The sequence below is a fragment of the Otolemur garnettii genome, unplaced genomic scaffold (genome assembly GCF_000181295.1).
Source record: "Otolemur garnettii isolate 467f Iridium unplaced genomic scaffold, OtoGar3 scaffold00073, whole genome shotgun sequence".
NCBI classification, from domain to species: Eukaryota; Metazoa; Chordata; class Mammalia; order Primates; family Galagidae; genus Otolemur; species Otolemur garnettii.
The window spans coordinates 3,302,020-3,315,883 of NW_003852468.1; the positions used below are offsets into that span (position 1 = coordinate 3,302,020).

At 38.9% G+C, this 13,864-nt stretch overlaps 1 protein-coding gene across 1 annotated transcript in view; it reads left to right on the forward strand.

Annotated features, from left to right (window-relative positions):
• The window catches only part of SPAG17 (sperm associated antigen 17), a 248,348-nt gene that overhangs the window by 83,731 nt on the left and 150,753 nt on the right, over positions 1–13,864 (forward strand). Inside the window, exons 6-10 of the mRNA XM_012807634.1 lie at positions 192–386; positions 2,281–2,462; positions 6,484–6,645; positions 7,778–7,847; positions 8,050–8,159. Of these exons, the coding sequence (XP_012663088.1) occupies positions 192–386; positions 2,281–2,462; positions 6,484–6,645; positions 7,778–7,847; positions 8,050–8,159 (719 nt within the window). The remainder of the gene's footprint in view (positions 1–191; positions 387–2,280; positions 2,463–6,483; positions 6,646–7,777; positions 7,848–8,049; positions 8,160–13,864) is intronic.

The window sequence follows — 13,864 nt, forward strand, 5'->3', positions numbered from 1 at the left end:
TCACAGCCTTGATACTGGAAAGACAATAATGAAAAACAGTCAACATGAATGCATTCCAACCAACTGGATCATTTTTGGCAAGCCAGAGGGATTGTAAATGCATGTATAATGTATACAGCCATTGCACTGGCTGCGTGCAACCTGTTCTGTTTTACAATGATGGCTTCTCTTCTTTGTGGTATTTTGAGCAGATGATGAGCCAGATGACGGTGCCGAACATTACATTATAGTTGTGGGCTTCAAAAATCCTCAGCTATTAGCAATTATGACTGAGCTTGGCATTCCTATAACCAGCGTGATTAAAATATCTGCAGAGAATTATGAGCCTCTGCAGACACACCTGGCAGCACTTAGCCAGCAGCAGGAAGTTCTTCTTCAGCCAGAAGGTATGCAGTCTACTGCACAGCTCGCCGAATCCTTCAATATTACCTGAGGTCCTTACAGTGCAAATAGAGTTTGCTTTTCAAAACATATACAACATACACATTATTAAATCCTTTCATGACTTTGATTTGCTGTTCATTCTACTTGCGCTAGCCAAGTGTTGTAAATTTTGCAAATTAAAATCACACTCTGTATTTATATTCCTGTGTAGACACAGAAAACATAGACCACAGCTCAGAAGACTTGGCTATCCAACAGCTTTTCTCAGAACATTAGATCAACAACTTTTACCTAGAGTGTGGCTGGGTGGATGGCTATTGATAATCTGTACTTACAGAAGCACAGTCACCAGATGGTCCGAAGGAGGTCATAGCCTTGTATTCTTGCCCTGCTTTGCTACTGACTTACTGTGATAAGTCAGAGAGGGCACTTTATATTCCTGGGCTTACACAAGGAAGTTTTAGGATAAAGTTCCAACCACGCTCCTATTCTACCATTTTCAACATTGGGCATTTCACGTAAGGAAATTTGCTCAACTAACTGTGGAAAAGGAGCAAAAAAACACACTATACTTTCAGAAATAGAGTTGGGATTTGGTATAAGCTTGTGTTACTGGAAACCCAAGCTTTTTCTGCTATATCCTCTTGCTTTTATTGTTAATCATTAATAATATAATTTGCAGAGTGATTGGTAACTTACTAGCCACATCCTAATTTTTACAACACTACATTTTTAATTGATATTCAAAATTATAAATAGTTACCCCTGATAATAATAATAGCTACCAAATAGTGGGCACGTCCTGGGACTGGGCTCAGTGCTAAGGACTTTAAGTACATTGGTTCATGTAATGTTCATGGCAAACCTAGGAAGTAGGTTTTACTATTTCCATTTTACCAAAAAGCACTCTCGGTCTCGAGGCAGTTATTAAGTAAAAGAGCTGAGACTCAAACCTAGGCTACTCCTAACCCAAAGGATAGTTATAACATAGAATAGTTGATTATTGAAGCCAGTGTGAAAATGTGTACACTGCAAACATAATTTCTCTATTAAAAACAGTTAATACATAGAAGTGAAATAATAGAAAAGCATATTTTATAAGTGAATAATATGATCTTAGTAGTAGAAACTACTGTTTAGTTTTCTTACAAGGTACTTGTGAAATTTACTAGGTGTATAATATAAATGTCTTAACACAATAACTAAGAAAATGCCATGAAGGCTATGTTAACCAGTTTGATGAAAACATTTCAAATTGTATATAAAACCAGCACATTATACTCCATGATTGCATTAATGTACACAGTTATGATAAAATTTAAAAAAACATAAATATTTAAGCAAATTTTCAAGTGTAACTGTATGGAACTCTTGTCACTGACAGACAGAGTCCAAATGCCCAGAGAAGCCTCTTGCTATTGTAATGTGACCAAAAGTTAACTGAACCATAAATCATGGTCCGATCAGTTTTTAGCCATTGGAGGAGGAGAACTAAATGAACTACATTTCTCACCAGTTATGTAATAGACCCTGCAATGGTCAAAAAGGGATTTGGTAGAAAAACTGATCCCATACAGATACAATCTAAAAGTGATGGAAATCTTGAAAGTATTTAGCTCTCAAAAGGAGTGTTGTTGTCAAAATCTTTCTGGGCCTCAAGTGACCAAGAACCCTAAAATGAAGGGTTAGGATAAGCTCATATCAATCCCAGAAATAAAATCATCTGATTTCATAACTGTATGCCAGTTTCCAAAACTTCTCAAAAGTTAATTTCTTCATTTGCATTTTCTAGTACTATACAGACATCTTGCAATGCATAGAACTCACCGCATTCACTTAAATTGGGAAGAAATTCAGCACTCTCATTTTGAAGTATAAAAATGTTGCTTTTACTAGAGATAGAAGCTGAAAACTTGAAGAAAAAGGATGCTGTAAAAGAACTTAAAGTATTCTGGAAGTACTTGGAACCAATCCTGAATAATGAGAAACCTGAAACAAACCTCTTTGATGTCGCTCGGCTTGAACACACTGTCAAGGCAGCTGCTTTTCCTTCTGACTGGTCAGACAATGAGAAAATGGTGAGTACAGCGTTCACGGGGGTATGTGGTTGTAGCATGTGACACTACAGCCCAATCTAACACATTATTCATGTCAAAGATGATAACTGAGGTTAGAGACACAAGGTTGTATGCTAGGCTCTTTTATCTTTAGAATGACAATATTGAATGCCTAGTGGTTTAAGCTGATTCTCTAGCCTTTAGTATATGAATTATGACTTAATAACAAAAAATAAGATGCAGCAGATGAAGATAAAAGATGGTGATTCTTTTATTTGGTAACACATGGCTTTGTTTCATACACCAACAATGTTCCAGGTAGTAATTAGAATCTTAATTATATGTTATTTGTGCAAATAGCAAATTGTATAGCCCGTTGAATTAGTTGTCTATCTTTCTTTAAGTATAACTTCAAACGTTGTCTTTCTAAGCTGTTGCTTTTATTGCCAAAACCTTGTTTTTAATGTATTTGGCCAACACAGTCTATCCTAATAGGATGACTTGACCCTGGCCCCACAATTAGCAGGCTTTTCCTGAGAGCATTTGCTGTTGTGTGGTACTAAGGACTTTGCAGAGAGGCAAGAAAAACCAAGAAACAGAGAAGCAAAGGACAAGGTGTCACACATCCAGGTGCTCAGTTCTATGGAACACACCCTAAGTTTTCTATTAATTCAGAAAGAGAAGAAATGGGGGTACTTGGGAAAGTAGTGAGTTTTATTTTGGTTTGGTTTGGTTTGCTTTGTTTTTATAAAGAGACAATGTCGAGTGACTACTTACCAAGAAGGTTTGGGAGGCATTCAGGCATCCCTCCATTACAGAAAGCCTCTCAGGTCTCTCTCTAGTTGATCCCAACACACAGGCACTCAGGGGTATTGAATGCCCTGAAAGACTGTATATTTCAACATCAAGGGAGATGAAATGAAGGCAGAGTCCTTAGGAGGACCATGTCAAGTGAGTGCTCTGAGAGGAGCTGGGCAAACTGGGGTCCAGGAGGTGGGTAGAGCCTGTGTGCAGTGACTGTGGGTAGCTGAGAACAGAACCACTGACTGTAAAGGAGAGTGAGAGCAAAGCCAGGAACTGTTTCTGCATCAAAGGGTAGACTGCCATGGCCACAGGCTGGTGCACGAACACTTCCAACACTGAGAGTCTTTGCTTCTATCTCCCTGAGACGAGGTGCACTTAGTTGAGTAAGTGAAAACACTGGGGAAAGAGGCCAGATTTGAACCCTGGAGTATGGAAGGAACCTGAATAAGTTGAGTTATAAAGACCCTCAACACAAGGTATTAGATGTCACTATTGTAGGAACAGAGCACTTAGGTCTGATACCTTGTCAATAGCAAGGAAGAGAGTCAGCCTGTCCTGGACTTGGAAGAGGAGGCTGAATGCAGAATTGCTGCAGCGGAGGCAAAACTGGTCTCTACAGACTCCCCTGGGCTTTGCCTCCCCCACACCTTCATCTGAAGATGCCAGGCTTTCCTGCTTTGTCTTTCAGTCTCCCACCTCTCAGCCCAACTCAGAACAGGACCCACTGTCCTCTGTCCTTACAGCTTCTCATTACATTGGGCCAGTATGTTTTCCTATCCCAAAGACAGGATATTCTGAGTAATGTAGTACTATGACTATTCTACCCTGTTTTATTGGAATTCTAGATTATATTCAACAAATGTGAGATATGTTTGGGTAAGGACCTTGAAATCCCACCTCAAAGCCAGCTTTCTTCTCTTTCTCTCCCATAATGGCTGTTCTCCAATGCACATAAAAATGTATGGCTAATAAAACCCACACCCACACGTTAAAATTTTCAAGAAACACTGCTACTCTCATTTGGACCAAGGCCTGGCTACATACCCTGTCAAGAACTTGTATTTGTTTTTGGTTCAATAGGGGATAGGAGATCCCGGTCATATGTGTAGTAATTCCTGAGCCATAATTCAGAGAAGGCTGCTTCTCAGGCAGCCTCATACCAAGTACCGTGTGTTCCAGCTCTAGCTAGGGCTCCTTTCTGGGTGTCTTCTTTGTTCTCCAGGCAAAAACCTAACAAGCTGATATACATTGAGTCCAAAATAGTGTATATCCCGCTACATCATTGTAACGTAAATGTGAGCTCCACGACATACACCTGGACCTTCAAGACCCAGCATTGTGCTTCCTATGCCAGCGTCCACAATTTCCTGGTCATTGGAAGATTTCGTTTGGATCACTTCTTTTAGATAGATAGTGGACCACTTTAAGTGACCAACCAAAATTTAGAAAAATTATTATTTTATGTTGAAAAATATTACCAACATATTTGAAATACTAGTTAATGGTATAATGTTTCTGACTTTAGTATTAGAAGATTAATGTAGAGAACACATAGTTGGGCATGAAGGTAACTGCCAACAATGAAAACATTCAGCTCTCTTGAGGAAAGTTAGGGCACTTGTCGCCCAGCTGGTCACACTGAACTCCTAACTGTCAGTTTGTAAGTATTCATTGAACATCATCGTCATGCCAGGGCTGTAGTCTGGGTCCAGCTGTAGAACCTTTTAGGGCCCTCACATGCCTCTGTAAGACATGGTTTGTGAGTGAGGGACTCAACATTGAGGATAATGGGAAAGGAGACCCTTGAAAATGGTTTAGTAACAAAGTTATATTCCAGAAGAAAAGGCCATTGGATGTAATATTAAAAATTAAAGTTCATTTTAAACTTAGGATGATTTAGTAAATATAAAAGTGATCAATCCACTTCTAGTAGGAGCAGACAGAATACATGGTGTTACACCCTCAGCTCTGTCTGTAAGCTTATGATGGCTTATAGACACGTGAGCCAGCAAGTAGTCCTTTTTCCTTTTTTGATGGAGGAAAGCATTTACATGCAGCCTTTGACTGTAAACAAGTAGGCTGTGTTTCCCCAAACCAAGGTAGGGAAGACTTCACATAAATAAGTGCATCTGCAACATCTCAAGTTCACACCCTGGTTACTAAAGCTATTTGCCGGCCTTTAGCATGTGGTTTGCTGTTCAATTTAAAAATAAATTAACTAGGTTAAGCTAAAGGATCATTGAGCAAAAGCTTTATTATATTTCTTAGAAACACAAACAAATAAAAATAAATTTCTATGCCAGAATTTTGGCAAGAAAGGCCAGATTGAAGCTTAACTAAAGAAGGCTCAGACTGAGCGTGGGATGTGAAGCCAGGTAGACGGGTGTGCCATAGGGACGGACAGGGCCGTGTGCTTCCCTGGACATCTGCCAGATTCTGATTTGCTGCCCACAAAAAATTATCTCATTCTACACTGCCTCCTCAACTCAGACAAAGGATGGACCTATTTTAACAGTCTTTGCTTCCAAGCAGACAGACCCAGCTATCATAGAGCTTTCATACTAATGAAAACAAAAACCCAAATAATAGAGGTCTCTTAGTTGTTACTTTCTTACCAGCTCATAAAACTTGTGAGCATTAAAGAAGCAATAGTCTGTCAGGATTTCATGCTGGTTTTCTTCAAAGATAGCATGAGTGAAAGGAAAGCAGAGCGGCAAGAAGGTAAGGAAAAAACTGCTTGCACATACAACGCAGCGCACTTGAGTCAATGAAGCTGATTCCATCGTTTTCCTTACACAGCCAGATAAGAAAGTCAACAGCTTGTCTTTGGCTGAGAGTATCAAGATGACCTAACATGTGTAGGAACTGAGATACTAAGAATATGGGGCACATTCCTGAAAACAATGACCAGGCTCTGTTTCACTTAGTTAAAGTATTTATTAGGCTCTTACCGTATTAGGCAGCCATCTGGCCTTCCAAAGGGAACAGGTTACACTGGGCTGAGAAACAAGGTCAAGAATTTTGCCGATGAGAACTTGGTCACCATGGCTGGGATCCAGTGGCCTGGAGATTTTAGGACTTGCCTTCCCTGTATAAAGTTGATAGGCTTAGCTGTTAGGGGCGATCCAAGGTACATGTGTATATACACACACACACACACACACACACACACACATATATATATAATTCTAACAGTACAAAATTAATAACTGATTGTCACTAATTCTGTCACCCATAGCTGGAATTGGGCACTGAAATTTTTGAAAATATTGCGTGTTTGATGTACGACACCCTGGATTGGAAAAGGCAGCACCAGCACTATCTGGAAAGCATGAAGCTCATTCATGTCCCTCAGGTGGCCAGTGAGAAGCCTGTCTTAGAAGCCGTACCAACTTCTGAGGTAGGCTTGGGCTCAGATGTCTTTAGTCACCTGGATGGTTGATCGAAACAACTTACTTTTCACATTTACAATGAGTATGAAGAAAAAATTACATAAATATTTGTATCAAGGTAATACTGCCTGTTGGAACCTAATATGTAAAGGTAAGAACGAGGAAAAAGGCCCTGGTGTGGCATAGAAAGGAGCTATGTAGGAGGGGGCTCTGTGAAGGGAGCTCCTCAGCTGCCTGACACCTGCAAAGCAGAGGTGGGTCAACACAGGTCAGGGCACAGTGCAGTGAACAAACCTGGAACAAAGACAAAGCTGATAAAGACATTTATATATTTAGCACCTACTGTGTGCTAATGCTGTGCAGGATGCTGGCAAAGCAATAATGAAAATTCATCCCCTGTGGTCCTCACTGAGGTTACCTTTTAAACAGGATGGCGGTCAGGTCGACAACAGTTTTTACCTAGCATGATGAACACTGAGAGCAGGCAGCTCAGACTACGGTAGAAGCAATAAAAATGTCTACTTGCCACCTGACAGAGAGCAGCAGGGCAGAAAGAGGAGTCAGGGAAAGCGGACCAGCATTAGTGACATGGTGAAGGCCAAGTGCAAACTGCCTGCTGGAAAGTGGGGTGGGGAAAGGAACAAAATGGTATTCTGAGGAAAGTGGCAAAGAGCACAAAGACATGGAGGCCAGAGAAAGGCAGGACCGTGGGCAGTTCAGTCGTCCCAGCCTGCACGTGCACAGTGGAACAGGAGCTAAAGCGAGGTGGTGAAGTGTGAATGTGTTGGGGTGCTGGGTTGGAGCCTGGCAATGGGGGGCCACTGCAGGATTGGCAGAGGGAGAATGGCAGGACTCTGAGTCACCCACAGAAGGGAAGCTGATTGATTCTAAGTGCCCTGACTCCCTGTAACTTTCCCCATGGTTGTTCCACTTGCCCATATGAGAAAAACTGAATAGCGTCCAAACCATTTGCTTCTTTCCTTCCTCAGACAAAGGCCCTTTTCCTGGATTGTAATAGCAGCAGATGGTTGGTAGTGTGAACATCTCTGAGCTCTGCTGGAGATCTTCATACCAACATGTGATGAAGGCGTCCCTCAGCTGGACATCTCAGTTATTTCTTTTTAATTATTCTCATTTCAGGCTCCACCGTCTGGTGCCCCAACCCCTGGAAAGAAGAAAGCAGAACAGCAGGCTCCACGCCCAGGCACGTGTGAAACCTGTTGCTGTAGGCACCATGCCATGAGGTGGTGCTATAAAGGATGGTGGCCACCGCCATGCTGTGTCCTACGCCCCCTGAAACGGCAATTCTGTCCTATTAGCATATGGGCATCATCTGAATCGCGCATGAACTTGTGATGGAAGAAATGGAGAACACCTCTTAATTGGGTAACAATATTTTCTATATTCTGCAGCGAGTCTTCTCACAACTGAAGTAGACATGAGATACTACAATGATTTGCTGAATCCAATTCCGGAGGAATTCACTTCTGTGCCCCTCATACTGCACTGCATGATCGAACAGGTGGGTGCTTTTTCCCAGATAATAACCTTGAGTAAGTCACTTTATCTCTCAACTTCCACTTTATCTCTCAACTTCCATTTTTTGTTAACACTATTTTAAAGTTATATTCTAAATACCTGGCTGCATTCTCTTTTATAGAAATTAGAACATTTCAGATAAAACTAAAGTTTGCTTTGATTATCAGCTTCAGTCCTTTCTTTTGTTGTGCTCTGGAACAGTTAATATGACATTCTGTGAAGTTCTGGTAAAATATATCTATAATAATATCTATGTCAGGTGGTATTTTAAAGAAAGAGGAAGAGGACATGAATAGGGGAGTGGGGTGGTTAATAGTCTTTAATTATGTTTAAAATTTCCTTTGAGCTGGGCATGGTGGCTCACGCCTGTAATCCTAGCTCTCTGGGAGGACAAGGTGGATTGACTGCTTCAGGTCAGGAGTTCAAGACCAGCCTGAGCAACAACAAGACCCCATCTCTACTAAAAATAAAAATCAGGCATTGTGGCAGGTGCCTGTAGTCCCAGCTATTTCAGACGCTGAGGCAACAGGATCATTTGAGCTCAAAAGTTTGAGGTTGCTGTGACCTATGATGCCATAGCACTCTATCAGGATGATCAATCAATCAATCAATCAATAAAATTTCTTTTGTGCTCATAGATTTTAATTAGATTTTTCTATTTCTAAGGCCAGTCTTGGTCATTAACATCTAATACTTGCCTTATGAACATGTCCATTTTATTTGGGTTTTCAATATAATACAGTGTTCTTTATACTATTCACTTGAACACATTTTAACATTTCCTCTATATCTGGTTATGTTCCTTTTCTCATGACTAATCCTATTTATTAATATTTGTGCCCTCTCTTTTCTTTATTGTGGCTGTTAATGGTATATCTATATTGCACCAGGCTTTTCAAAGAACTGGCATTTTTGTTTCATGTATCAACCCCTTTTTTACTTATTTTATTACTTTCTTCATTTATCATTATTATTTTCATCTTTCTCCTTGGTTCTTTTTGCAATGCCTTTTAATTATTAGCTTCATTTATTTTTAGTCTTTTTGCTTTACATAAGACTATTCATTTACTTTAGGGTGTTTCTTTGGCTGTACTTAATGTTTATTTTTCTTTATGTTTGAATTTTTATTTTTATTTTATTTTTTTATTAAGTCATATATACATAGATCATGAATACATTTATGCCTTTGTGGGATTCAGTGTGTTGATTATTTGTACAAATTGGAGTGCTTACATCCTACTAATTAACATAGCTTTCACCTCATTTACTTAATCACAGTGTTAAGACATTTGTGTTCTATACTTGATGGATTTGACTTGTACCCTTGCAATATGCTCCATAGGTGTGGTCCCACCATTAACCCTACCTCTTTTTTAATACTGCATAGTATTCCATGGTATACATATACCATAATTTATTAATTCATTCATGGGTCAATGGGCACTTGGGCTTCTTCCATGATTTGGCAATTACTAATTGAGTTTCAATGAATAATCTGGTGCAAATATCTTTGTTGCCAAGTGATTTTTGGTTACACCTAGTAGAGGAATTGCAGAATCAAATGTCAGGTCTACATTTAGATCCCTGAGTGTTCTCCAAACTTATTTCCTAAAGGAACGTACTATCTTACATTCCCACCAACAGTGAAGAAGTGTTCCCTTTTCTCCACATCCACGCCAACATCTGCAGTTTCGGGATTTTGTGAAGTGGGCTACCCTTACTGGAGTTAGATGATATCTCAAAGTGGTTTTGGTTTGTGTTTCTCTGATGAGTAAAGATGATGAGCTTTTTTTCATGTTTCTGTAGACCGTGTACTGGTCTTCTTCAGAGAAGTTTCTATTCATGTCTCTTGCCCACAGTGAAATGGAATCACTTGTTTTTTTCTTATTAGTAAATTTGAGTTCTCTGTGGATTCTGGTTCTTAGACCTTTGTCAGAAATATAACCTATGAAAATTCTCTTCCATTCTGAGGACTGTCTACTTGCTTTACTTACTGTGTTTTCGGCAGTGCAGAAGCTTTTTAGATTGATCAGATCCCAATAATGTATTTTTGATGTTGCTTCAACTGTCCAGGGGGTCCTCCTCATAAAGTATTCTCCTAGGCCAATTTTTTCAAGTGTTTTCCCTGCACTATCTCTAAGAATTTTTTTTTTTTTTTTTTTTTTTTGGCCAGGGCTGGGTTTGAACCTACCACCTCTGGCATATGGGACCGGCGCCCTACCCTTTTGAGCCACAGGCACCACCCTCCAAGAATTTTTAGTTTCACGTCTTAATATTAAGTCTCTTAACCAGTGAGAGTCAATTTTTGTTACAGGAGAAAGGTGTGGGTCCAGTTTCAGTCTTCTACAAGTCACCAGCCAATTCACCCACAGCCATTGGTTAAATAGGGAATCTTTCCCCCAATTTATATTTTTGATAGCCTTATCAAAGACCAAATGATGATAAATGTCTGGATTCATCTCTTGATTTTCAATTCTGTTCCATACATCTACCTCTCTATTTTTGTGCCAGTACCATGCTGTTTTGATCACTATAGATTTATAGTATAATGTGAAATCTGGTAGTGTGATTCCTCCTGCTTTGTTTTTATTTCTGAGTGATATCTTGGCTATTTGAGGTTTTTTCTGTTTCCATATAAAAAGAAGTACTAATTGTTCCAGATCTTTAAAGTATGACAGGTGCATTAATAGGAATTGCATTAAATCTGTAGATTGCTTTGGGTAGTGTAGACATTTTAACAATGTTGATTCTTCCCAGCCATGAGCGTGGCATATTTTTTCATTTGTTAACATCTTCAGCTGTTTCTTTTCTCAGAGTTTTATAGTTCTCCCTGTAGAGACCTTTCACATCCTTTGTTAGGTACACTTCCAGATATTTCATCTTCTATGGCACCATTGTAAAGGAAATAGAGTCCTTGACTGTTTTTTCAGCTTGACTTCTGTTGGTATATATAATGGCTACAGATTTGTGAGTACTGATTTTGTATCCTGAGACACTTCTGTATTCCTTGATCACTTCTAGGAGTTTTGTAGTTGAATCTCGGGGGTTTTCCAGATATACAATCATACCATCTGCAAAGAGTGACAGTTTGATCTCGCTGATCCTATTTGGATACTCTCGATTGCCTTTTCTTGACTGATTGTGATGGCTAAGACTTCCATTACGATGTTAAAAAGCAATGGAGACAATAGGCAACCTTCACTGGTTCCTGATCTGAGTGGAAATGATTTCAATTTTACTCCATTCAATATGATATTGGATGTGGGTTTGCTATAGATGGCCTATATTAGTTTAAGAAATGTTCCTTCCATACCTATTTTCTTAAGCGTTCTAATCAAGAAAGGATGCTAGATATTATCAAAAGCTTTTTCTGCATCAATTGAGAGTATCATATGGTCTTTGTTTTTTATTTTGTTTATATGATGTATTATATTTATATATTTATGTATATTGAACCATCCTTGGGGATCCTGGGATAAAACCCACCGGATCATGATGTATAATTTGTTTGATGTGTTGCTGGATTCTCTTTGCTAGGATCTTATTGAATATTTTTGCATCAATATTCATTAGAAATATTGGTCTATAATTTTCTTTTCTTGTTGGATCTTTTCCTGGTTTGGGGATCAGGGTGATATTTGCTTCATTGAATGTGTTGGGAGGTATTTCTTCTTTTTCTGTTTTCAAAAAGATTATGTTATATAGATACTAGTTCCTCTTTAAAGGTTTGGTAGAATTCTGATGTGAAGCCATCTGGTCCCAGACTTTTCATTTTGTGGAGATTTCTTATAGTTGATGTTATTTCAGAACTTGATATGGGCTTGTTCAACATTTCCTCTTCTTTCTGGCTAAGTCTAGGAAGGTGACATGTTTCCAAGTATTGGTCTATTTCCTTCAGATTTTCATACTTCTGAGAATAAAGTTTTTTGTAATATTCATTAAGGATTTTTTAAATTTCTTTTTTCTTTGTTATTTATTTATTTATCTTTTTGAGACAGAGCCTCAAGCTATCCCCCTGGGTAGAGTGCCGTGGCATCACAGATCACAGCAACCTCCAACTCCTGGGCTCAAGCAAGTTTCCTGTCTCTGCCTCCCAAGTAGCTGGGACCACAGGTGCCCACCACAACACCTGGCTATTGTTTGGTTGCAGCCATCATTGTTGTTCTGATGGACCTGGGCTGGATTCGAACCCGCCACCTTAGGTGTATGTGGCTGGCACCTTAGCCTCTTGAGCCACAGGCGCCGAGCCAATTTTTTTAATTTCTGAGGAGTTTGTTGTTATTTGGCCTTTATCATTTATGGTTGATGAAATTAGGGATTTTATTCTTTTATTTCTGGTAGGTTAGTCAAAGGTTTATCTATTTTATTGACCTTTTCAAAAAACCAACTTTTTGATTGATTAATCTGTTGTATAAATTTTTTTGTTTTCAATTTCATTTAATTCTGCTCTAATTTTAGTTATTTTTTTTCTTCTGCTGGGTTTGGGGTTGGAATGTTCTTCCTTTTCCAGTTGCTTGAGAGGTCCAATTAAGTTGTTGTTGTCTTTCTCTCTTTCCGTTCATTTGAGGAAGGCTTGCAATGCTATAAATTTCCCTCTTAGGACTGCCTTTGAAGTATGCCAGAGGTTCTGGTAATTTGTGTCTTCATTATTTTTTTCTTCCAAAAATTTGGTAATTTCCTTCTTAATCTCATATATGACCCCACTATCATTCAGAATGAGGTTATTTAGTTTCCATGATTTTGTAGGAATATGCAGATTCCTATTGTTACTGAGTTCAACTTTTATTCCATCATGGTCCAAAAAAATACAAGGAATAATTTCTATTCTTTTAAATTTGCTGAGGTTAGACTTGTGACCTAAGATGTGATCAATATTGGAGTATGTTCCATGGGCTGATGAGAAGAATGTGTATTCAGTTTTGTTAGGATGAAATGTTCTGTAGCTATCTGTTAAATCCAATTGTTGAATGGTTAAGTTTAAGTTTAAAATTTCTTTGCTGAGTTTCTTATTGGAGGATCTATCCAACACTGCCAAAGGGGTGTTAAAATTTCCGACTATTATGGTGCTGGAGGAAATCAAGTTGCTCATGTCTGTTAGAGTCTATCTTATAAATTGAGGTGCATTCTGGTTGGGTGCATAAATGTTAATAATTGAAATCTCATCATGTTGTGTGTTGTTTTTAACAAATATGAAGTGACCGTCCTTACATTTCCTTATTGTTGTTGGTTTAAAGTCTATTGTATCAGTGAATAAAATTGTAACACCTGCCATCCCTTCACCTTGAGTCTATATTTATCTTTTAAGGTAAGATGAGATTCTTGTATGCAGTAGGTATCTGGCAGAGCTTCTGTATCCACCCAGCCAATCTATGCCTCTTTAGAGGACAATTTAAGCCATTCACATTAATTGAGAGTATTGATAGGCCTGGTAGCGTTTTGGATATGGAGTTTTTCAAAAGTCCAGTGGACATTTTTGCCACTGTGGAAGTTGGAGTTTGACTAAAAGTTTCTGAGTGAGTTTACTTTGGTGGTAGAGTGTTGTGCTTGTCCTTGTGGAGGATGAGTCTGAGAATATCCTGGAGAGCTGGTTTAGTTATGGCAAATTTCTTCAACCATGTGAATGTCATTAAAGTATTTAATTTTTCCATCATAAATGAAACTCAGTTTAGCTGGATACAGGATCCTGGG